Source organism: Phallusia mammillata, chromosome 8, assembly GCF_965637545.1.
Source record: "Phallusia mammillata chromosome 8, kaPhaMamm4.hap1.1, whole genome shotgun sequence".
Lineage (NCBI taxonomy): Eukaryota > Metazoa > Chordata > Ascidiacea > Phlebobranchia > Ascidiidae > Phallusia > Phallusia mammillata.
Genome location: NC_137259.1, coordinates 1693893 through 1715963, shown reverse-complemented (window position 1 = coordinate 1715963; position 22071 = coordinate 1693893). Strand labels below are relative to the sequence as shown.

Below are 22071 nucleotides of genomic sequence, written 5' to 3'. Positions count from 1 at the left end.
GTTAACAGAACCAAAACTTGAATGATAAAAATTGGTTTTCTTTGCTGACTATAACATTTAGGAGTCAACATGGGATCCAGCGGAAGCAAATTGCCCCAATCGGAACTGGAACGCCTAAGTGCTGAAACGAATTGTAAGTCAAAATAATTTTCTGATTTTGGATGAATTCTCTGTGTTGAATTTAAATAAGAAACTGACTTTTCCAAATTTGCCACGTTTTTCGCTGAATGATTTCGTTACCACAAATCCTTTTTTTCACGTAACTCAAGTGGTTAAAAATGGGTGTAGCTGATGTGGCCCTCATATCACTGATGATGACATAAGCATTTGCCGAAAGTCTGAACAAAAAACATCTTCTGTTTAACGTCTATCAGTTATTTTCATCATTCTATGAACATATAAAAGATCCGTATATGGTTTTCCAAACATATTTACATGCAGACGCGACCGTTGATGGCCGTGTTTCCTGTTTCAACAACAGTGTTAGTTTACTATTAATCTGTTGTAGACACTGAAGCTGAAATCGCCCAATGGTACAAAGGTTTCATCTCTGATTGTCCAAGTGGATACATGACCATTGCCGATTACCAGAGGGTCTGCGAGTCATTCTTTCCCAACGGAATTTCGGAAAACTTTTCACGTTTTGTCTTCAACTCGTTCAACCTCGACGAAAACGCGTCGCTCAACTTTGAGAACTTCATCAAGTACATGTCACTCATGTCGCGTGGTTCGGTTGAGGAAAAGCAAAGATGTGAGTCAGAATTTGTAGAGATTCGCTGACAATTATTTGAAACAATTTTTGCTGCATAGCTTCGTCAAGCAAAACAAATCGTTTACTTTAAAGCGGTCGGATAAACCTAAAATATTACGTTTAAATCTTACAATTTTTTCGTTAATTATCCGCCCCACAAAGACATAAAATACCCCACAACGTTAAAAAATCTCTTTTTAGCTAGTTTAACCCCCTTCTGGGGATCCTTTGGTTCTTTGTTGGCTATATTATCAATACAATAGGCAAGCATATTTAATGGTTAACCAAGTAGTTCTTGTGTGGGTATTAAACCCCCAAAGAAGTTGTTTATTTTTACAGAAAAGGTAGTTACAGGTTGTTTTATCGTAAATCGGAAAGGTTAAGAACCACTGCGTTAGGCTAAGTAATGTAATGTAATAGTTTAAAGTTCCAAAACCAACTTATGTTGCTAGGGGCTTTTCATCTTCGTGATGTTGATCACACTGGCGAAATTCACAAGGACAAACTGCGCATGATAGATGACGCTGTCTTCACCATGATCGTGAGTAACCTGTAAATCTAGTGCTCAGAAAAATTGGTTTTACACAAACATCATATTTCAGGCTGATCACGTGCCGTTGCCTGACGACGAAGATACGTCAGCTAAGCGCACTGAAAAGGTTTTTGCTCTCATGGAAACCGTAAGCACAAATATTTAGGTTTTTGATCAATAAATAGACAGTCATACACGATTGTAAGGAATTGACATGTACTTAATATAAACGTTTCCCATCATTACATTTCTATTTATTTTGTTTCTCAAATTTACATCAAGCTAAGGAACGAACCCATGTTTACCGTCAAGAATTTGAACTGACTTCTCGATTTGTAAAACTTTTTTCTGAGACAGAAACAGTTAAAATGTTAATCGAAATCGAACCTCATCATTTACTTGGTCATTTTTATTTTGTTTTCTATCGAGCTATTCATCAGAATTCATTGGATTTTCTTTGCAGGACGACTACGGAAACATTTCATTGGAAGCTTTTAAGCAGGGCTGCAATGCAGATAAAGATATCACTAAAGCCCTAAACCTTTACGACACTGTACAATTGAAAGGATAAGCTCTTCTGGTCTTCTTTAGTCATAGTGCTTTGTACATTGCAAAATATTTATTTGGTTTGTTCGTTGGCGTTATATGGATGTTATGAAAACTATGTCTTACGTCTAGAAACTGGTCCTAATCCAAGTGAATATACGATTAACCACATGGGCAGCAGTGTATTGATATAATGGTTTTTGTTAGCACCTTTAAAGCAAGGCAGAAATAAAGCTGTATGCGAACTTAAAGTTCGGACTCGAAACCAATCGTTAAACAAAATTCGCACAAGCAAAACCCATATAAGACTGTAACGTTAGATTGTGAAGTCAGACACTCTTGTTTCTGTTTTGTTTCAAAAAAGGCCAAACCGGAGAAAAGCCACTTTGGGCATATATGCAAGGAGCCCACCGCTTGTGCAGAGCATGTACTTTAATTCTTGGCAAACTGCCAGTTATACAAAGACCGCTTCTTTTCAAAAGCATGGACATTACATTTGCCAGAAGAGCTCTACCTACTTGGCATGGACATCTTAATTGTCTTCAATTTACAAAAATGCTATTCTGCTTTAAATAAACTCAAGGCGGAGTTAAGGTCGCTAAAGAAGTGTGGGTAAAGAAAAAACCTGAATGCACCGTACAGTTTGATTCAAAAATAAACTGTTTTGTAAGTCTGGTGTATGACATACACGAAGAAACAAACGAAAGATAAAGATTCAGGCAGAACATCGTTATTTTCATTTCGGGCTTTTGCATAGTTTGATTTGTCTGTTAGATATTTGGCTTCCCATTTATCTACAAGTCCCAATATATTCTATAAACGTAGATTCGGGTCTGTGCGTACAGGATTAAACCGATTTTGTATTTCAAGCAATTTTGATCAAGCATGTTTTGTAGAAAATAAACACAAATATAAAAACAAAATTAAAAAAACTGGCAGCAATTGTTATCTGTTGTTCAAGCAGACATTACAGACTTTATTTGTTCATTTTCTGGCTGTTTCGCAACTAACAAAAAATCAAAAAACAACAAAAATAAAGCTCTTTGCTCAAATGCCTAACCCTGTTACTTAAAGTAATGAAAGATGTGCAAAAATATGTAAACGGGGTTTACGGTAGCCAAAAAAATTGCCCCGTCATATCTCTCACATCACAATCCTTTGTTTTTGGTACACTTTGAAGAAAATCTTCTTGTGTTTTGAAGCTGCGTAAAATTTGATATTCCTGTCATATATTTGCAGCAAAGTTTGTAGTTACAGTGTGCCTTGTTAAAAAAACGCAGCATCTTCATTGTACAACGGAGTGCAGTCTGCATTTAATCCAACATCACTGCCTTTAGCAACAAGTACAAGCTCTATAGTTGTAGATGGTTGCCCGCGGAGCTTGACACGCCAGTTCCACTGCTGGTAAAGCTCGCGTCTCCGGCATGCTTCCAGCATTTCAGTTTTGTCGCCAGCGCCCTTAGTGTCTTTTTTGTTTCCTTTCGCATTTTACTGCAAGTGTTACAACACAATAGGTTTGTTGTTGTTTGATGAAGTACAACCATACTAAGGTTCTTTGTTTTTTTGCGGTTATCTCCAGTCTATTAGTATTACACAAAGAAACTTTTTTGACGATTACGTATGTATTGACAAGGGCCTAACTGACATTTTTACCATTAGAAATCGTGAAACCTATCGTGGCAAAAAAGTACATTAGGACAAAAAAAAAACATATTTAAGGCACGTGTGTTACTGGTTGATTATCAACATTACCGAGGTTTTTTTAAGTTAGGTTAGACTTCTCAGTTCTCACAGTCAAGATTATTTTTAAGATGAGGTTTTGTTTTATTATACCTGGAAGCTAGATTGTAGAAGACCGGATTTAGACATTCACTAATTCGCAGTGCCATGTAAACTATCGAGCCAAGAATCCAATCTTTTCGTTTTTCTGCATCTGTTATCGCTGGATTGTTCAGAGTGTAGTAATGGAAAACTGAAAGTGAAAATGTCATTTGCCATTTGCTTTGCCATTTTTGATTTAATTGTCGCTTTTTTAGTTTATTGTGCAATATTCTTGGCACAGTAGAGTTATATAATGCCAAAAATTGTATCCTTTAGTCTTTATAAGCACAGAAGCAAAGGTATTTAAAGTTTGTAAGCCGTTTAAAATAGTGATGCACCGAACCCGCCTAAAAAGGTTCGGGCCGAAACCGAATATTCGGCCACGAGGCCGAATAATTTCGGCCGAATCAGGCCGAACCTAAAATCCCCTTTCTTATGGAAGTTTTCAACTGAACCTTGTGCCGTTGATGCGAGTGAAGTGAATTATGACAAATCAAAATCACTTACACCATCTGGAAGCTTTACTAAACTTGCAATATTTTGCAGACAAAGTGGCTCGTATTTTATAGATACAACAATTAGTTAATTTATGACGTTTTGCATAGGTGAAAATGCTAGTTTGGGCATTACTTCCATGCAATCAAAAAGTTCGGTTTCGGCCGAAGTTTCAAAAAAGTTCGGGCCGAAACCGAAACATCGAAAAACAGCGTATTCGGCCGAAATGTTTCGGCCAACCGAAACTTCGGTGCATCACTAGTTTAAAACACAAATACATTAAAGTATTTATCCTACAAACTACTGCCATGTGGGAATTTTCCCTAATTTCTGTACGTCGCCTGCTAGTTACCAGCAGTTACGCTTGAAAAAGGCGGGAACTTGGCACAAACGTTTGAGAGATGTATGTTTGCCAGATCGTTATCGCTTTAGTGTTTTTGAACGATATTTTAGCTTTTGTGGGTTCATTGTAAATTTAAATATTCTCTAAACTGCTGCGTTTGCAGGTAAAGGGACTTGGCCAAACAAAATAGTGCAGAAGTTTTCTTCAATTGTGTTTTACTAAATATATACCTGTTTGTGGGACATATCCAAAAAGGAAAGACCCAACTATGAGAGAAAGCTGAAGCATAATTTGGTTTTCTTTACGTCTTCTCTTCAATTCTAGAGGTGCCTTATCTTGTGATCCGGTCGCTCGTCTTGCTAAACGATTAAAAACGGATTTGTTGAGACAACATAATTTAGTTTTACAACTGTACTCAGGATAAAAAAAACTGCATGCAAGCCCAAAACATATGCAAATATTATAAACTTTGTTTTGCTCTACCGGCAATTGTATGTAACTTACATTTCGACGTCCCACTTGAGACGTCTCTACCAGGGTAATGGCACATTACCAAAAAAAGTATTTCTTATAGCACCATAGACGGCGAAAACACAAAAATGAACTGGCTCAAACACAGTAATAAACAATTCATATCTATGGATATAGTCAAACAATGTACTTTGATCTTGTGCTTCAGTTCTCTTTGGTGGTCAGTAAAATGAACAAATTAGCCTGATAAGTTTGTTTAATAAGTCAATTGCTATTTTGACACCAATGCACAGATTTATTTCTGCGTTATACTGCCTGCATGGGTATTGCAAAGATAGTGCACCAACCTTGTGTTATGGCTTTTTGTCTAGTTCTTCTCATGTCGTAAACCTTAAGCCAAATCATGATTGACAGCAGAACAACCAAACAAATAGGAAGATAAAACATGATGCAGTAACCGATGTACGTGTAGAGTTTGAACTGGGGAATCCTTGATAAAAAGTGGATGTGATTAAACATGAACTGAACAGTTGTCTTAATTTTGGCAAACTTATTTTTGTACATCTAAAATTTGTCCAAATACTGTACCACAAAACCTCACAGGAAGATAACTTTATTGAGGTTTAATGCAATGATATTACTGTTTGTGAATTTTCATGACATAAATTTAAACAAACCTTACCACTGCGCATTCAGGGTACACGACGGCCACTTGGATGAAGGAGAGTTGATGCTTCTGTCCCGCTTGGAGGCGCCAAACCAATACACGAAAGGAATAAATCCAATGCAAAAAGCACACAACCACACCACTGAAATGGCGACCTGCGAATTATACAGGTAACTTCAGTGTATAAAAATTGTCCAAGGCTTCATTTAAACGGGTATTTTTACTTGTATTGCTTCCCTTGTAAGAGCATATTAACTTCTTGTGAAAAGTTGCTTAATTTTGCTCCATTCACTGAACAGAAAAGCTTGAACTATAAAGGCATGTAACGTATAACTTTAAAACAACGTGCAGGGTTTCACCTAGCCGTCTTTAAGTTTGTGTATAAGAAGTATAACTAACATATTTAGTACTTTTAGAATTCAACATTTTGTGGAATCAAAAATAAAGCAATAATTTATGAGAATTAAACTGTCTCTTATTGCACCAATGTCATCGTTGTATTAAACCTTCCGACATTAACTTTACTATAGGATATTTTACAGTGTTTTTACACCATATGTGTTGCGATTTAAACCAGCTAAACAGCTCCACGAAGCACATTCAAAACAATTCCAAATTCGTCCACAAACATGAAAAGGTCCATGAATTGTGTTTTTCCCATACTAGCACCATTCAGTCTGGTAACATTTCCGCAAAATGCTTATTGACGTGCAGAAACGGCGCTTATTTCCTTCAAGGGATTGTTAATTGGCAATTTCAGTGTGTGAAACAGCAGAACCACTTGTAGCCAGCCTACGTAACCAGTTGTAACTAACTCAATTGGCAATCAACCACACGACTTTAACAAAGTTCAATTGGAATTTACGTGTGTTAAATGCCTTCCCAAAATACTTTTCTTTACAAGGGCAACATTGACAGTTGTTTTGAAAACTTAATCAAGGAAGCAATTAATTTTGTTAATTTTTGCCGAAACGCGTACGCAGCCAAAACACACTTGTATATTGTGTTTGTCTTGGAAGAAGTCGCATTTCCAGCAATACACAGTGTTTTCCGTTTTAGCTACACCCAGTGTTTGTATATACCAGTTTCGCTTGTCTGTTACTAAAAGTCGTTTTGTATGATTGCCTATAGCGGCTTGTCAAAAAGTCTAAAAATCGCTTGACGGTCTTAGGACTAAAATAAAGAAACGTAAGCGCATGAAAAATAAACAAATTTAGTTTAACCAACCGCAGAGCTAATAAGGTACCTCATTAGTGTAATTAAATTTGACATTTTTCTGCCAACCATAAAAACAAAAGCCAACCAACGTAAACTTTGAAAATGACCTAAGAAATGTTTCTTTTTTTACCTTAGCATGTCTGGACTTGATTGCGCTGAAACTATGCGGCCATTGCACCGATATAAAACGAAGCATCGCAAAGAGGAGGATATGGGTGGACGTGACGTAGGAAGTCCAAATATCAAGGCCCCAAGCCAACTGCAAGGTTAGGGATGTATGTTACACATATATATCAAAAAAGAACAGCAACGGCTCTTTGATAAACTAATATTCAACTGTTAAATACAAATTACTTAAACAACGGACTACATCAGTCAACTAGCAAGTAGAACCTAAATTTTATTTGAAACAGCCAGAAGGTTAGATATATATGTTGCATATATATCAAAAAAGAATATCAGCAACTGCTGTTTGATAAACTAAAATATAGTACTGTTAAATACAGATTACTTAAACAAGATATTACAACAGTTAACCAAGTGCAACTTAAAAAATTATTTAAAATGCTTGGTAACTTTTATGTAAACATTTTCTTATACGGGATACTAAAAGGTTTGCAAACCATAACAATACAATTCGTCCTTTTGTTTTTTGGTCAAGTGTATATTAATAGTTGTACTGCAATGAACAGTCGATTAAATATTCAAGTTTAATTTATCTTACCCTGCATAAAAAGTCGGACCAGGCCCAGAAATCGAACCCCCATGTTCTTCTGTAGGCGAACAGTGGGCTGATAATTGCTGAAGTGAGATCGGAAACGCACAAACTGACGATGAAGTAATTAAACACAGAAGTCCTGTTGAAATTAATAGTCTTATTAACTAACGTTTCTTGTTTTAAAAATATTTTTTTAATTTATTTAAAACAACACTAAAACGTGCTGGCTCTGTTAAATGTGATTATTTTCGGTCACAATTAGCCGCATTGACTGTGGTTCTGGTTCGACTATTATTATAACAAGCGATCCTGTCCAGCAAGGTTGCTAAATCGAAAACAAGAGACATGTTTCTGTGGAGGGTTCGTATCCCACTCCAGACCATAGTGTATAGGTGTATGCATTTATTTGATTTGATGCGTGCAAACATACTTTGGGAAATTTTGCTTATGCTCTGTATCTGTATAAATTAACTGATTACATTGGTGTTATTCATTAACACGTAATGTTAATAATAAATCAGTTTATGAAGACAAATCTGCGTTTGATTTAAACAACAATCGAAACATTACAATGTGAACTAAGTTACTAATCTTTACAAAGAAGTCGACAACTAAGCATCACTTTCCTTTAGTTTAGGCGTACAACTCATTGTCAATCTTTATGACGTTGTGATTACAGATGACGCAAAGCTCTTCTGCGAGAGAACGTGGTAAAAGGTAACTCACTTTAGCTTCGGTGACGTCATAATTACGACAATTGTGACGATGTTGGCTGCTATGCCGAAGATGGCAAGTGGCAGAAGAACGATGCATGTTAGAATTACTCCAGCCGTGTCGAAAGGTGGGACGTATTCACTAAAATAGTAACAAGGATGGTTGTGTTGGCTAATATGGCATAAGGTGGGTTAAAAGACAATCTTCAATATTGAGGATAAAATAGTAAAAGATTGCGATATTGGACGGCCAGATTTTGTTTTGGTGGTTTCTTTTGCTGCCGACATAAATATAAACATTCCATACACTGTGGGATGTGTCAACTTTTAACAATGTCACCTCCTCATAATATGTAGAATATACTTGGCTGTTTATAGGTGGTTTAAGTGTTTGAGCATCTATACCAGTGGTTCTTAACCGTTTTTCCTTGCTGCACCCCTTTCAAATCACCAACCAATTTTCGCACCCCCTTTCAAATCACCAACCAATTTTCGCACCCCCTTTCAAAGCACCAACCAATTTTCGCACCCCCTTTCAAAGCACCAACCAATTTTCGCACCCCCTTCTGTAATTCTTCTTCGTGCACCCCTGGTTAAGAACCCCTGATCTATACAAAACCACGATACAAAATAGCCAATATTTCGGGCCGTTTGTAAGCTGAGATAAACAACAACTGAAAAAGATTGATTTAATGTTTCTCATAAAATCACAAGATGTAGTACATTTTACTTATTTGCAACTCAGCTATTAAAAAAATGGCAAAGCAATAAATTAGGTCTGAGAATGTAATTGAAATGTTGCGTAAATTCCCAATTCACTAATTGACGCATCCAATACGAATCAATCAGTGAGCAATTGTGAGTTTTTCGTCACTCATTAGTCACTCTCCTGCACCGAACCTATGTTGTAAACGCAAGTGATATGATTTGCACAGATTTTTAGAAGCATTTATCAGTGCGTTATAGTTGGGTTACGTTTTCTGTTTCTTGCAACGAGAGGAAAGAAACATATTGGGGCAATCCTGCGGTTGCGAAAAATTTTCTGTTAAACTTTTGCAAACGATTCAGTTACTTCCTCATATTAATTAAAGTCACGTAAAATTTTTCAGTTTGTTTCTTGTGACGGGAAAGAACATATCGGTTCGTTTATGCAAAAGTAAATTTTCTGGTAAAATTAAGCATGCTTACTCAGGTTAATTAAAAATCCCGCAAAGGACTCGGAAAACATACGAACGACTTCGCTGATACAGAACGTGACAGACATGACAACTTTCACATGCGCGGCAGATCCTTGAAAACGTTGTTGTGGTTTGCAAAGTCTAGTTGGACAGCAACCAAATACACGGGATGGTGCCGGCTTGCCGAGTCGGCTTGTACGCACAGCCGCGCTGCTGCCAAACGAAAGCAAATTTTGGTAGTTTAGTTGTGAAACTTGTTCTTTACTTCCGTGTTTACACTTTGACGAGACTTCTGACGTGGTTGTTTGGAGAAGCTCCAAAGTTATTAACGTTGTTTTAATTTCAAATATTACAAAAACCCGGAAATATCCGCCATGTGCGGGATGCGATATTGCAATGCTACTTAACATATTAAATTCGCCCAACCCAACTGGTACACAAGCATTTGGCTATCATAGAACGTAGCAAGTCGGGCGATTTTTCACTTTGATCGTGATCAAATGCTAAAAAATGAATTCAAAAAGCATTCTTGTTGTTTGGTTTTCAAAATACGGTGAATGCGTTTCGACTGTGCAGCAACCTTATTCAAATAGAATCGAACATTTGGTGGACATGAAAATACCATTTGTATTTAAATATAAAATCGGTTTACTTCTAACCATGTTTCAAATACGAAAACATACTCATTAACATTTTCAGGACATTTAGATAAATACTTTAACAGTAGCTGGAAACTTCCGCTTGTAAGTAAAACTTTTTAACAATATCTGTAGTCATCATCAGTGCAATACTTACTTTTGTGTGGTGTTGAAGTTGATAATCTCAGTTGTAGCCGTTACATCCATTGGTGCATTCGTAACGTTCATCATTTTAAGGACTAATTATTTTCCCACTACTGATATCTGCAATTGAAATCTAGCATCAAGACTCTATCATTGTACGCTTCCTTATGTTTACGTCATAAGAAATCGACTCAGTTCTATGACTCAGTCCGATTTGTTGTCAGGTTGCATGAGAAAAGTTTATAAGTGGGTTGATTACGTATCCTGTTCTGCACACTTGCTCTACATGCTCTTACAACTATCATACGTACTTCCTCGTTGTATTGACTTTGTGTAGTTCGGTATGTTGTTTTAGCTTCTTTAGTTCAATGAGACAAAACAGGGACCAATTTTATGCACTGTTTGAGACGTGTGAATAGAGTTTAAAGAGTTTTAACCCAGCTGTTGGCTAACCCAAAATCTTTTCATAAGTTCAAACCATCTTCGTCCACTAAATCTTGACACTTGTGTGACCTTTTTTCATAGTTTTAGTTAAAAAAACACATGGGCGTGATTTGGTGCTTGCTTAAATTTAACTTTTACATGTAGACCTATCACTTTTACATGGGTTCCCTAGCACTACACGGCTTTGTTAACATACATAAGCTTAAAGCACCGTGGTACTTTTGTAAACACTTTTTGTAATATTCTATATGTAAAACAACCTTCTGTCCCAAGCTTATAAGGGTTGCCTTACAAAACTACGTTGGCTGTTTCGTTTCCTGTATTTTGCCCATGTTTCAGCCTCCCATGCTTTTGTCATCTGTTGCATTTGTCACGCTGCGTAAAGTAGCGAATCTTTGTATTACGTCATACGTTTGCATCATTCCTCACCCCGCGTTTTTAATGTTGCAGCATTTTTACAAAGCATCTTTGACTTTTTGTGACATAACCTTATTCTGGCGTTCTTTCAGTAATGCTTAAAAATAGCGAGTAAAATGCTCCATATTCTTATCTGGGGAAAGCACCAGTTTCCTATTTTGCATTCCTGTTTTTCTTCCGTGAAGCAAACAATGTTTTAAAAACTTACGAGTTTTGCGAATATGAATGAACGTTCGAAATGCATAAACGTTTACCAAGCGTCACTACCCAAATTCCACATAAATACCCATACCAGGCTTGCAATATTTTTTGAACTTCATTGAAACTAATTGAAGTTGCTTTACTAAAAACTCATACACAAGCGTAGTGTGTTTTCGGAACTATTATCCTGACTGAATTAAAACCATATTCAAAGACATGTGCTCCATATGCATCGCAGATTGCAAGAAAAAATTGTGTGAGAAAAAGCGACGATAAATCTCATAAATTTCCTGTGCGAGGGGGCAAATGCGTCAGTATATGCTTTATAAGGAAGTGCGGGCCACCCCAGACGCTGGCGAAGTAGCTGTTGGCATTTTTGGTGTCCTGTACATTTGCACGACATGATTTGCTGGAAAAACGCGTGGCGCAGTGTTCCCTGATGACAAATGTCGTATGATATGATCTACGGAGATTCAATACATGTTCCAGCAGGAAACTTTCCACACTTTTCGTGTTTCCATGTTGAACCCTGTTGCCCAAGTATGGCGTCAACTCTCTTTTCAACCATGGCATTAAGTTCATCGAAATATATTGACGCCCAATCTCACCATCATGTTTGGTTGGTTGATTTTGTTTTGATTTCTAACAGTTTAGAATTCGATTTGTTTACTACTTTCTACTTTCCCCCCTGCACATTTTTAAAAAGATAATTTACATAAGCTAAGGAAGTTTTGACCGCCTGTACTTGCGATCGCAAAGCCGTTACGCGGACAAATGTCGCACCTTAAAATACCGTAATCTGCTTCTTTATTTTGCATTTCGTTAATTTTTTAACCGGCTGTTGACATTTGTAAGTCTGTAAACATGGAAAACAACGCTTTTGCGTCTCGCAAACTTTTAAGCGCTAAATTAAGATCAGCCATATTAAAAATCGACATTAAAATATACTTTATACTTTTCCATCTATTTAGGTGGACGTAGGCTGTATTGGGGATAAACTCCTGATTGGCAGCCTGATTCTGTTTATGAGACAAACAAAATGTCCTAGAAAGAATAAGTTTTTAGACATACAACGTTTCGTGTTTCTGGAACTGTACAGATACAAACAATTTAACCGGCAATTAATCTACTACGACGTGACGGAAACTTATTCGTACGTTTTATTTATTTGTGTGTTCTACGCACCGGTCATCCGACTAACGCGGGTCAAAGTTCACATTGTGAATTAGAACAACTTGCGGGTTTTTACTCCACGCAAAAAGTTCAGTCAGACTCGGTCTGTACGCAGTGCCTAAAGTAACGGTTGCATGCAGTAGTCAGGAGTAATCGCCGGCACTTTATAGGATGAGGCGCAGACCTGCAATATTAATAAACCTACTGTTGGTTTTCTTTGTCTGTTGCCTTGTTTTGCCGTTTTCGTATTGCACGGATCAAAGTAGTTTTCACGAGAAATCGACGCAATTCCAAGAAGAGCTTTTTATCCCACTGGACAGTGAATACACTTTGGATGCATCAACTTTGGAGCCAACCATATTTGTTGCTTTGTTTGTCAGAAACAAGGAACACACATTGCCTTACTTTTTGCGGGCTTTCCAAGACTTGAATTACTCCAAAAAGCGAATATCAGTATGGTAAGAAAATTGTCGCTCTCTAGATACTGGTAATGGTAATTTTATTGGGCTAAATCATTGTGTGGTGACAATGTTGTTATGTGTTTGTTTCTTTCTGCAACACAAGGTTTAAATTAACCTAACAGTCAAAAACTTTACTGTATTTGTTGATGACATTTTTAGTATCTGGTTTAACACTCATTTGAAACTTCTCAACAGGATTGTGACTGACCACAATAGCGATGAATCTGCTGCAATGTTGGAAAAGTGGGTGAACTCAGTAAAAAGTTTGTACCATGATGTGCAATTGGAAGAAGTTGAAACCCAATGGTAATAAAGTATTTTAATTTACACATTTATAAATGTTTATGAACTGGTTGTAATTGAATATCTGGTGTTAAATAAGCCATTTAAAAAACTTGAAAACACAAAAAGTAGCTTAAAAAACTGCTAGAGAGAAAGTTTGTACATAACTGAAATTTCTGCATTACATTTTTCTGTGTACAATCTTGCTCAAGAGTCTATTTATACAAAGGTATTAATGTTTGTCATTTGTGTTGTTTACTTTTCAGAAAGATACATTTTCAGAACAAATCAATATCAAACTTAAGGTTCACATGTCCTACTATCTAAGGCACAGACGTACTCAATCAAGATGTTTTTTTAACTCAAATATTTTTGTGCACACTTCAGGTTCTACGACAACCAACAAAGCAATCTGGATTGGACCAAAGAAAGACATAAAAGAATGTTAATGTTGAGGCAAGAAGCAATTGACAAAGCAAGGCAGGCATGGTCAGATTATGTGCTGGTGAGTTTGTGGAGTAAATGGCTTCAAAAACCTGCAGATAATATAGCTTGGCAAATCCCCAAACTTGCCTTCAATTTGTTTACCCTTTTAAGAGAAATTCTGCACAGTTTATTTGTTTTTTTATTTCTGAACATTTAATATTAATCTTACTTTTTAGCTGGCAAAGTGTGTCACTGCTGCACACCTTTTTTATCTATTTTTTTACATGAAGCTTGTTTTGCATATTTTTTTAGTTGACTCGAGTGGATATATACAGGTGTAACCAATATGGCCCTTTATATCACTGATGATGGTATAAGCATTTGCCGCTATGTTTGAACAATAAAGCATGTCTTATGTCTATTTAGGCCATTATTTTTTATCAATAAACTTATGAACAGATCCTTGTGTAGTGTTTCAAAGCATGTCAATTTTAAAACATTTATCTCAAAGCAAAAAATGTAAAACTGTGTTTATTTTTGGCAGTTTGTAGATGCAGACAACATCTTAATGAACCCTCACACTTTATGGCATCTTATCACTGTGGATCATGTTGTTGTTGCTCCAATGCTTAACACACTGGGAAGTTATTCCAATTACTGGTGTGGGCAGGATGAACGGGTAAATATTTGGTCATATTTAACAATCTAAAAATGCACCTTTTACAAAAAAGAATAAAAAGTAAAGTATGTTTTTAATTCTAAATATGGGAACAGATTTCCAAAAAGGCAGAATCAGTCGATAATACTTAAGAATATATATTTCGCCTATTAGCATTGTCAGTTTCTGTAAAACCATTAAAACAACAATTAAATAAAGAAGTAAAGTATGTTTGCTTTTCGCTAAGAACAACAATTTTAAAAATAGGTTATAAAAGGTAATTGGTAATCTTATGAAAGTTGTTCATCAAGAAATTAGCATTGGTACATAGTACATGCACTGATTCAGTTGCTTTAGCACAAAGATCACAAACCAAACTTGTCATGTACATAAACACACATTTATATTATTTAGGGATATTACCAGCGTACTGATGATTACTTTCCTATCAAAAACCGTGAAAAAGTTGGTGTATTTGATGTGCCAATGATACATTCCACATTTTTGATTGACTTAACCAAGAAGGCATCCAGGTCTTTGCAATTTTGGCCGCTTTTGAATGACTACAAACTGGACCTTGATGACATAATTGTTTTCTCATACAACTGCAAGGCAGCTGGTAAGTTAATTTTCACCAAAGTAAAATTAGGACAATGTGATTTTCTCACTTGTGTGTTAATATTGTTGTTGTCTGCACATTTATTTAAATGTATCCTGTGTGCTGACAAAAAATGTTTGTTTGTTTGTTTGTGATATAATTACAATACAACCTTTGTTTTCTTTAGTGCAGTAAAAAAAATTTGTAAATTTTAATCTGTTCTTGTTTTTAATCAAATATTTCGAAACAAATTTAGGAAGTTGTTTTTTATTCATAAACTTAATGTATTTCAAAAAGCCCAAACTCAAATATTTTTCATTCTATGTTAAATAATTCATGGCAACAAATTCATGTTATTTCCAGTCAAATCATATTAGAGGTAACATAAAGAAGTTTGTCACAGACTGTTTCCTAAACCACAGGTGTGGTCGTGACAAAATTGCCACCTTTCACAATGCTGTGTCTTATAGTATAAAACTTCTAACCTGCTGTCTGAGACGTTGCTTCATTTTTCAAAATGTGCTGTCTCACATTGCTTCTAGAAATATGTATTGTCTGAATAATTTCATACAAGAAGCAGATTGTTTCTACAAACTGTTTGCTTTCTGTGTGCAGCCAAATTATGTTTTGGTTTTATATATTATTTACAAAAATACTGTATAAAATCTTAGGTTTTTCCCATCTAGAAACAAACTATTTAAGCCCATTTGAACGGGATTTTACAATTCTTTATTACTTTTTGGTTTCCAGGTGTACAGATGTATATTGACAACAGATTTGTTTATGGTTTTATGCCAATCCCCTTGCGTGTTCACCAAACCTTGATTGAGGATGTCGAAGTGTTCAACCATTTACTAATGGAAGTTCTCAGTAAGTCAAACTATCAGTTTACAAAATTAAAAGGGTTACTCACATGCATTGCTATTTTACTTACCAATGTATAATACTGTATAGTCCTGATTGGCATATGTACATAGAAGAAATCATATTTTAATACTGTCTGTTTAATAATCATACTTATAAATAAATACATATGTGTATACATTTTGTCAGTAATCCTATAACCAGTGTTGGAATGGAATTAATAGTTTTTGGCTTAAATACCTGAATGAAGAACAGTTGTTTTTTTCATGCATTATTTTTTTCTGGTTATTAACAAAACAAAAAACGCTGTTTTGTTCCTTTCTCATATGAAACACTTCTTAAAAATAACAAATTTCTGAGAATGGACCAATGAGTTATTTTCTTACACATTTCATTTACTTTTGCGGATCTGAAAATGCCACAGGCAATTCACTTTCAGTGCAGTAAGCAATTCAGGAAGTGAAAATGTGGTACCTACACATATATATAATCCTGGCCACAAAAGTAAAACCTGTTTCGTTAATGCAGCTGAACCACCAGTTGGAATTGGAATCGAAATTAAACCTTTGGAACTGTTGAAACCAATCCCTAAACAGAGCAAACTTGGTTTTGATGAGGTAACTGACAACTGTTTTTAAAATTTTATGCTCTTAACTTATTGAAATCATTAAAAATATATTTTTTCTAAATCAAAGTGTTTTAATGACCACGATTTACTGTAGTAGAAATAAATATGACGACATGTACCTATGATGTAACAATGTATTGCTAAAGTTTTAGTTCTTGCAAATTGCTTTGTAGCCTATTTTGTCATTTTTTAATCGCATGAGTTCTTTGTTGATTCTCAGATTGTAAACAGATCTATTTAAACTTTCACACATCATTACACATTGTTCAACAGATTAAAGCAACGCTCTGTGCGTACATTACGGATTATTCCATCCTAGTTTTGAACAAAGGATTTAAAATATTTTTTGTCCAACTTACACATTTATGTATTTTTTTAGATTTACATGATTAACCTTGTGAGGAGACATGATCGATTTTATCGCATGAAAACGGTCCTTGAATATCAAGGAATCCATTTTAATCATTTCAAAGCCATTGACAGCAAGTAAGAATACATATATGTCGGTTGTTTGTTTATGTTTTTTCTTCTTGATGTCGAAACAAACAACACGCGATAAGTATGCAGCGGCCATCGCTTGTTGAAAACAAGGTGGCAAAATACATACTCCAAGCCATAGGCTAGCTATTTAAACCCATACCCGTATAAGTTTTGAACACAAATGGCTTTTTACCTAGACCCTTGTGACCGAGTGAATTGAACAGATAATTTTTTCTTTTAATTTTTGTTGTGTTGTTTCTAGAAGTATACGTTACTGTCATTTATTTACAATTGCTACTCAAGGGTCTCATCTTTAATTAAAAGTGGTTTCTAAAACGAGGTCAACGCACCGAAGGTTTCGTAAAAAAAACATTAAAAGGGCCGCGAAATTCTTTTATTTTATCTCCAAAATCGTGGCCCACATCTGGATAACTCATCAGTGTAAATCTGCTTGTGAATCCAGCTAGACCCCGAATTGTTTAAAACTGTTACACGACACTATAGTGTCAACATTTGGTACCTCTACTTTGTACTTTCCCAGTTTGAAAACAACTTCATCTATTCTCTTACCTAATTTTTATGATAGTTTCTTATCATCTATGTATGTACCACTACAGAACACTAAACACAACTTATTTGAAGAAGATGCATATTGACATGCTACCACAGTTTACTGACCCCTATCGTGAGCGCACATTGACCAGGGGCGAGATTGGATGCTTTTTATCACATTATTTTATATGGCAAGAGGTAAGCTCAACGTTGTATCTGTTTGATATAAGCTGTTCCCGCCAGGCATAATGTCAACTTTATAGAGCTCTTCTGGGTATTTTTTTACCGACGTTTCGACGTCTTATACAGGTCGCCTTCATCAGGATAATTGAATGCGTTTTCGCGCTCTAAGGTTGTATCTGTTATGTGCTATCCGTTTTTCAGAAGCCCAGTTAATTGGTTTAAATTTGGATACAATTGGATACAGTTAATTGGTTTTGAAACTGTTGACTAGACAATATTAGCTCATCAAACTAAATTGATAGGTTTGGAGAACCGTCAGTTTTTTTGTTTCAAACGCTTTTCAACGGATTGTTTGTTTCTTAAAAGTCTGCTAAATTAAAAAGCATGTAAATCAGTCTTCAATTTTTAGAAGTATATTCTCTGCATACATTATCAAGCCCACAAATTGTGCGTTTCTAAATTCACTTCTGCATTTTTTCAGGTTGTCAAAAAAGATATGAAACAAATACTCATTCTTGAAGACGACATTCGATTTGAGAATGCGTTTGTTCGTCGAATGAAACATGTTATGGACGAAATTGAATTTATTAAATTGGATTGGGATCTTGTGTAAGTCTTACCTTATACCTTGTTTTGTGCGTATGTATTTGGACGAAAACGTCCTTTTTTCGTAAACCGGTCGCAACTATGGACCACAACTTGTTTTTCTCTGTGCATTAAACGTATGCATGCAATATAACGAACCATTGTATTAAAATGTTTGCAGTATTAGCTTATTTTTGTCACGACGCATCAACTTGCCTTGTTTATTTTAATTAAAACAAACTGTTTGTTTTCTATCTCTATTTTGGAGTCCAAGGATCTTGATAATAAAGACAAATGTAATCTTGCTACCATTGCAAAACAAAGCATCATATTTCAAGTTTTCAACCCAAAATCATCGTAAACCCCATTACACATAACTTACATTTTACCTTGCAGATATATAGGTCGCAAACGTATGCAACTTAAGGTTCCAGAAAACCCGGTGCCTGGTACCAAAGTTCTCGTGGAGGCAGATTACTCTTACTGGACACTTGGATATATGTTGTCGCAAAGCGGTGCTAAAAAATTACTTGCAGGGGATCCTCTGCCCAAGATGGTTCCCGTTGATGAATATTTGCCTATCATGTTCAACAAACACCCAATGTATGTTAACTTGTACTTTTGTTTGATTTTAGTTGGGAAAGAAGTCTATAACCCAATTAGTAGGGATGGGCCGAGCTGGGCCAGAACCCGAGTACTCGGTACCGAGCATCGCCGTTTTTAATGCTCGGTGCTCGGCCGAGCAGTTGCACAAACTGACCCGAGCGTTAAATTTGCATATTCATGCCCTGCTAACATACGTAACTAGTGTTCTAAAGGGTGTCTATGAACAAAAACGAATGGAATTTCAAATGTATTAAATGGTGGAAAACGCGTATTTTATGGGCATGTGCAGCTTAATAAAACACCGCCGGTGACGTAAGAGACTTTGTAGAGCTAAAACGCAGAAAGGTTATTTTTTGTGACGTCATAATGCACCGAGCGTGCTCGGCCGAGCACCGAGCATTGGGTGAGATGCTCGGTGCTCGACCAAATAGAACATTTGCAGTTTTGGCACATCCCAACCAATTAGTATTGCATGTTTGTGTAAATGCTTTGCAGACTAACAAATTTTAAAATCTGCAGTGCCAATAAACTCCACTTAAAATCAAATTGGTTCCAAAAGACATAGGTAGTAATGGATTTAAATGTTCTTTCATTTGGACACCTGTACCCGTAACTTAAAGTTACTACTGCAAGTGATGTCACTTATAAGCTGTATCGTGTTTTGCAGACAATCTTACATGGATAATTATCCAGTGCGCAATTTGAAGGCTTTTTCGGTTGAACCATTGCTGGTTTATCCTACCCACTACACAGGTAAGCATGTTTGATTTTTTCTGATCTTACATCGGTTCAGAAAGCACACATTTTGTCGAAATTTGAAGTTGCAAGAAAAGTTTTGCACTCATGTACGAGCCAACGCAATCCAGGTCTCTAGTAGACCCGTAAAACCATAAACAACTATGGATCCATCTTTGTCATGTATCTTTGACCACCGGTAGTTTATTAATATGGCAAGAACTTGTGCACCGCCGTTTATTTTTTGCTTCTGTTTCTATACTTAGCACATTAGTACAAATTTTAAAATCAATTTCCTTTTTTTCCTTTTAGGTCAAGAGAATTATTTTAGTGACACGGAAACTTCGTCAATTTGGGAAGAAGTTGGTAGTGTTGTTTACAATCCCAGACAAAAGCACGAGCTTTGATTCAACTTCATGCAATTAACCTTCTATACCAAATGCAGTATTACATTTGTACGGTGCACTGTCTAATCTCGCTGCTGCAGCTCAACGCTTTATTGCCATTTTTAGAAAAAATTTATAAAATGCAGTCATATTTACTGAACGCTTGTGTTGTTGTCTTGTAAGACCAAAAGCAGCCCAACTACAACCTTAGCATATAAGCTACAGTGCTAACTTTTCGGTAAATGGATCCAAAGGTGTTCAAACCTGGTTTCTGGTTCTTCGCCAGTTAAATGTATTCTGTGTCAAAACGTTGTTTTTGCAGCAAACAATTCAACAATTTGTGTCTTCTCGTATACCTATTTGTTTTCTTTGGCTATGGCACTTTATTAAGCCGGGTTGTGTTATTTTGTCAGAACATCCTGTGCTATCAGGCATCTATCCCACGCAATCTTGTTTCCGTTTATTAGTTTTGCTCTTAATTATAACAACACAGTGAATACAAAAATATCACAGCGAACAAGACGAATGAAAATGGAAATCGTGTTGGTTGTAGCGAACACTGCCACAACTAATCACGCTGGTAGTTGTGATGTCACCATGTACATCATTTACACTTGGGTCTGAACACATTTACGTTCAACCTTGCTTAAATAGCAGTGGGCGGTTTAATCAGCGAAACTGCAAAGCTTTTCTTCCTCGGTGATGTGCTCGTTAATACAAAATCACATATTAACCATAGCAACTGCTATTAATTTCAGTCAAAGGTGTGGTACGCTCCCATTGGCTCGCCTTCGACATCATGTGACTGCGATGCCCGGTTCCACATGAAGAATCCTCGTAGTATCTTCTTCAACTTGGGAGTTGCCTGACGCTCCGGTTGCTGATCAAGATTCATCAGGTATTGCTGGAAATCATTTAAATCTTCATCACTATCTTCTGTAATCGCTTCAACTTCGGTGACGGCCGAACTTAAATCGCCCTCGGCAATTGCTTTGTAGAAGTAGAAGAATTCATAATCCCGGTTCACTATTGCGTCGCTGATGGCTTGAGGGCTGCACAAATCTCGTAACTCGTCATATCCGCTTATTTTGGCCTCGGTGACGTCATCAATGACGTTTGCAAAGTGATGGGGTAGATTGTTTTCTCCAAAGCCTTTGGTCATGCGTTTGAGAAACACTACGTCATCACTCTCCTTGATGACGTAAACGAGCCAGGCGAAAATTGTTAACTGAATGAGCGAAGCGAAAAGATGCGTTCCGGCGACAAAGATGATGACGTCATAGCGCGAGTAAACGCACGTGAATTGGAAGTGACCGGTTTTGCAGAGGAAACTTCTTTTGTGCACTCCAAGCAGAGTAATTAAAACTATGCAATAAATTGTGACTATGAGAAGTGATATAACGTTTCTTATCTTGTAGATCAGAACGACATAGTCACTGTCAATAACGTACTGAGTTAGAAGGGTCCAAATTTTTCGTGCTTTGGTTCGATTTTCCTTTTCTTCTTTCGTAGTTTCTTTCCTGTCTGGAGTCATCAGCAAATACTTCAAGTAGTTGCTAGTCGCATTAGTTTCCTCTACAAGGCTGTAGGCAGTTCTGAAGCTTTTTACTCTACGCGAAACAGCTGGCAAGTATTCCCAGGCGTTGGTAACGAAGTAAATGAAACCTACAAATAAGACACTCATCCACCAGAAGTGCCGGAGCAACTGAAAGGCCTCATAACTGCACTGTTGATTCACATAACCAGAATTGAGGGTTGTGTTACTTCTTCCTAAGTGAGTACACTGTACAGATTCTACAGGCAAACTGTACAGCAACAAAATGTCCGCCGCTACTGCTATAAAAACTGCAAAAGAACGAGCAGTTTCCCAGTAAGGCTTAATATGATATTGGAGAAGCAAATCAGTCCACACGAATGCTTGTGCCAATGCCATTATATTACTAAATCGTGGCCGTCGCACAAGCTCAATGTAGTAGAATGATGCTGGGTAGTTTTGTGTTTGTGTATCTCGATTTGTGCTTCCATATGCAGCGATCCTCGTTGCCTACATCCGTCTATAATCAAGGAAACTCGCCCACATTGCAAGTTGGTTGTAGTGTGGTTGCTGGTGTGTGAAAACATCAGGCTTGGTAGGTTGCAATTTCGACATTTACCAGT

The 22071-nt window shown here is 36.5% G+C and overlaps 3 protein-coding genes across 6 annotated transcripts; 2 read left to right on the top strand and 1 right to left on the bottom strand.

The window, feature by feature from the left end:
* On the top strand, positions 1 to 2080 carry LOC145205014 (neuronal calcium sensor 1-like). Its single transcript, XM_080077636.1, has 5 exons — positions 1 to 133; positions 509 to 751; positions 1204 to 1292; positions 1354 to 1431; positions 1747 to 2080. Exons 1-5 carry the CDS (start codon positions 70 to 72, stop codon positions 1852 to 1854), a joined length of 582 nt encoding a protein of 193 aa, XP_079933762.1. The 5' UTR covers positions 1 to 69; the 3' UTR covers positions 1855 to 2080.
* Positions 2081 to 2672: 592 nt separating this feature from the next.
* LOC145205273 (growth hormone secretagogue receptor type 1-like) lies at positions 2673 to 10697 on the bottom strand. 4 transcript variants are annotated; one of them, XM_080077958.1, is made up of 10 exons: positions 10547 to 10591; positions 10249 to 10355; positions 8289 to 8417; positions 7569 to 7701; positions 6975 to 7103; positions 5642 to 5781; positions 5307 to 5449; positions 4719 to 4847; positions 3663 to 3801; positions 2673 to 3320 (listed from the first exon to the last, which is right to left on the bottom strand). In XM_080077958.1, the coding sequence occupies exons 2-10, from the start codon at positions 10320 to 10322 to the stop codon at positions 3182 to 3184; spliced, it is 1155 nt and encodes a 384-aa protein (XP_079934084.1). In that variant the 5' UTR covers positions 10323 to 10355; positions 10547 to 10591; the 3' UTR covers positions 2673 to 3181. The 4 variants fall into 4 exon arrangements, with proteins under 4 accessions (XP_079934084.1, XP_079934085.1, XP_079934086.1 ...); XM_080077959.1 differs by having other exon boundaries at positions 10249 to 10697; XM_080077960.1 differs by lacking the exon at positions 6975 to 7103.
* A 1787-nt stretch (positions 10698 to 12484) lies between these two features.
* LOC145204903 (procollagen galactosyltransferase 2-like) lies at positions 12485 to 20069 on the top strand. The gene is made up of 13 exons (XM_080077513.1): positions 12485 to 12928; positions 13127 to 13237; positions 13601 to 13718; positions 14184 to 14318; positions 14712 to 14916; positions 15646 to 15765; positions 16288 to 16376; positions 16767 to 16873; positions 17485 to 17617; positions 18084 to 18211; positions 18584 to 18790; positions 19461 to 19546; positions 19841 to 20069. Exons 1-13 carry the CDS (start codon positions 12642 to 12644, stop codon positions 19933 to 19935), a joined length of 1821 nt encoding a protein of 606 aa, XP_079933639.1. The 5' UTR covers positions 12485 to 12641; the 3' UTR covers positions 19936 to 20069.
* The last annotated feature ends 2002 nt before the right edge of the window (positions 20070 to 22071 follow it).

Coding starts and splice junctions, on each gene's coding strand:
- LOC145205273 (XM_080077959.1), bottom strand. CDS start 10,322: ATGATGAACGTTACGAATGCACCAATGGATGTAACGGCTACAACTGAG. Junction 8,418..10,248: donor AACTTCAACACCACACAAAA/GTAAGTATTGCA, acceptor TTACTATTTTAG/TGAATACGTCCCACCTTTCG. Junction 5,450..5,641: donor TGTACCCTGAATGCGCAGTG/GTAAGGTTTGTT, acceptor CTTTTTATCAAG/GATTCCCCAGTTCAAACTCT.
- LOC145205014 (XM_080077636.1), top strand. CDS start 70: ATGGGATCCAGCGGAAGCAAATTGCCCCAATCGGAACTGGAACGCCTA. Junction 134..508: donor CCTAAGTGCTGAAACGAATT/GTAAGTCAAAAT, acceptor AATCTGTTGTAG/ACACTGAAGCTGAAATCGCC. Junction 1,293..1,353: donor ACGCTGTCTTCACCATGATC/GTGAGTAACCTG, acceptor ATCATATTTCAG/GCTGATCACGTGCCGTTGCC.
- LOC145204903 (XM_080077513.1), top strand. CDS start 12,642: ATGAGGCGCAGACCTGCAATATTAATAAACCTACTGTTGGTTTTCTTT. Junction 13,238..13,600: donor GAAGAAGTTGAAACCCAATG/GTAATAAAGTAT, acceptor TGCACACTTCAG/GTTCTACGACAACCAACAAA. Junction 16,377..16,766: donor GCAAACTTGGTTTTGATGAG/GTAACTGACAAC, acceptor GTATTTTTTTAG/ATTTACATGATTAACCTTGT.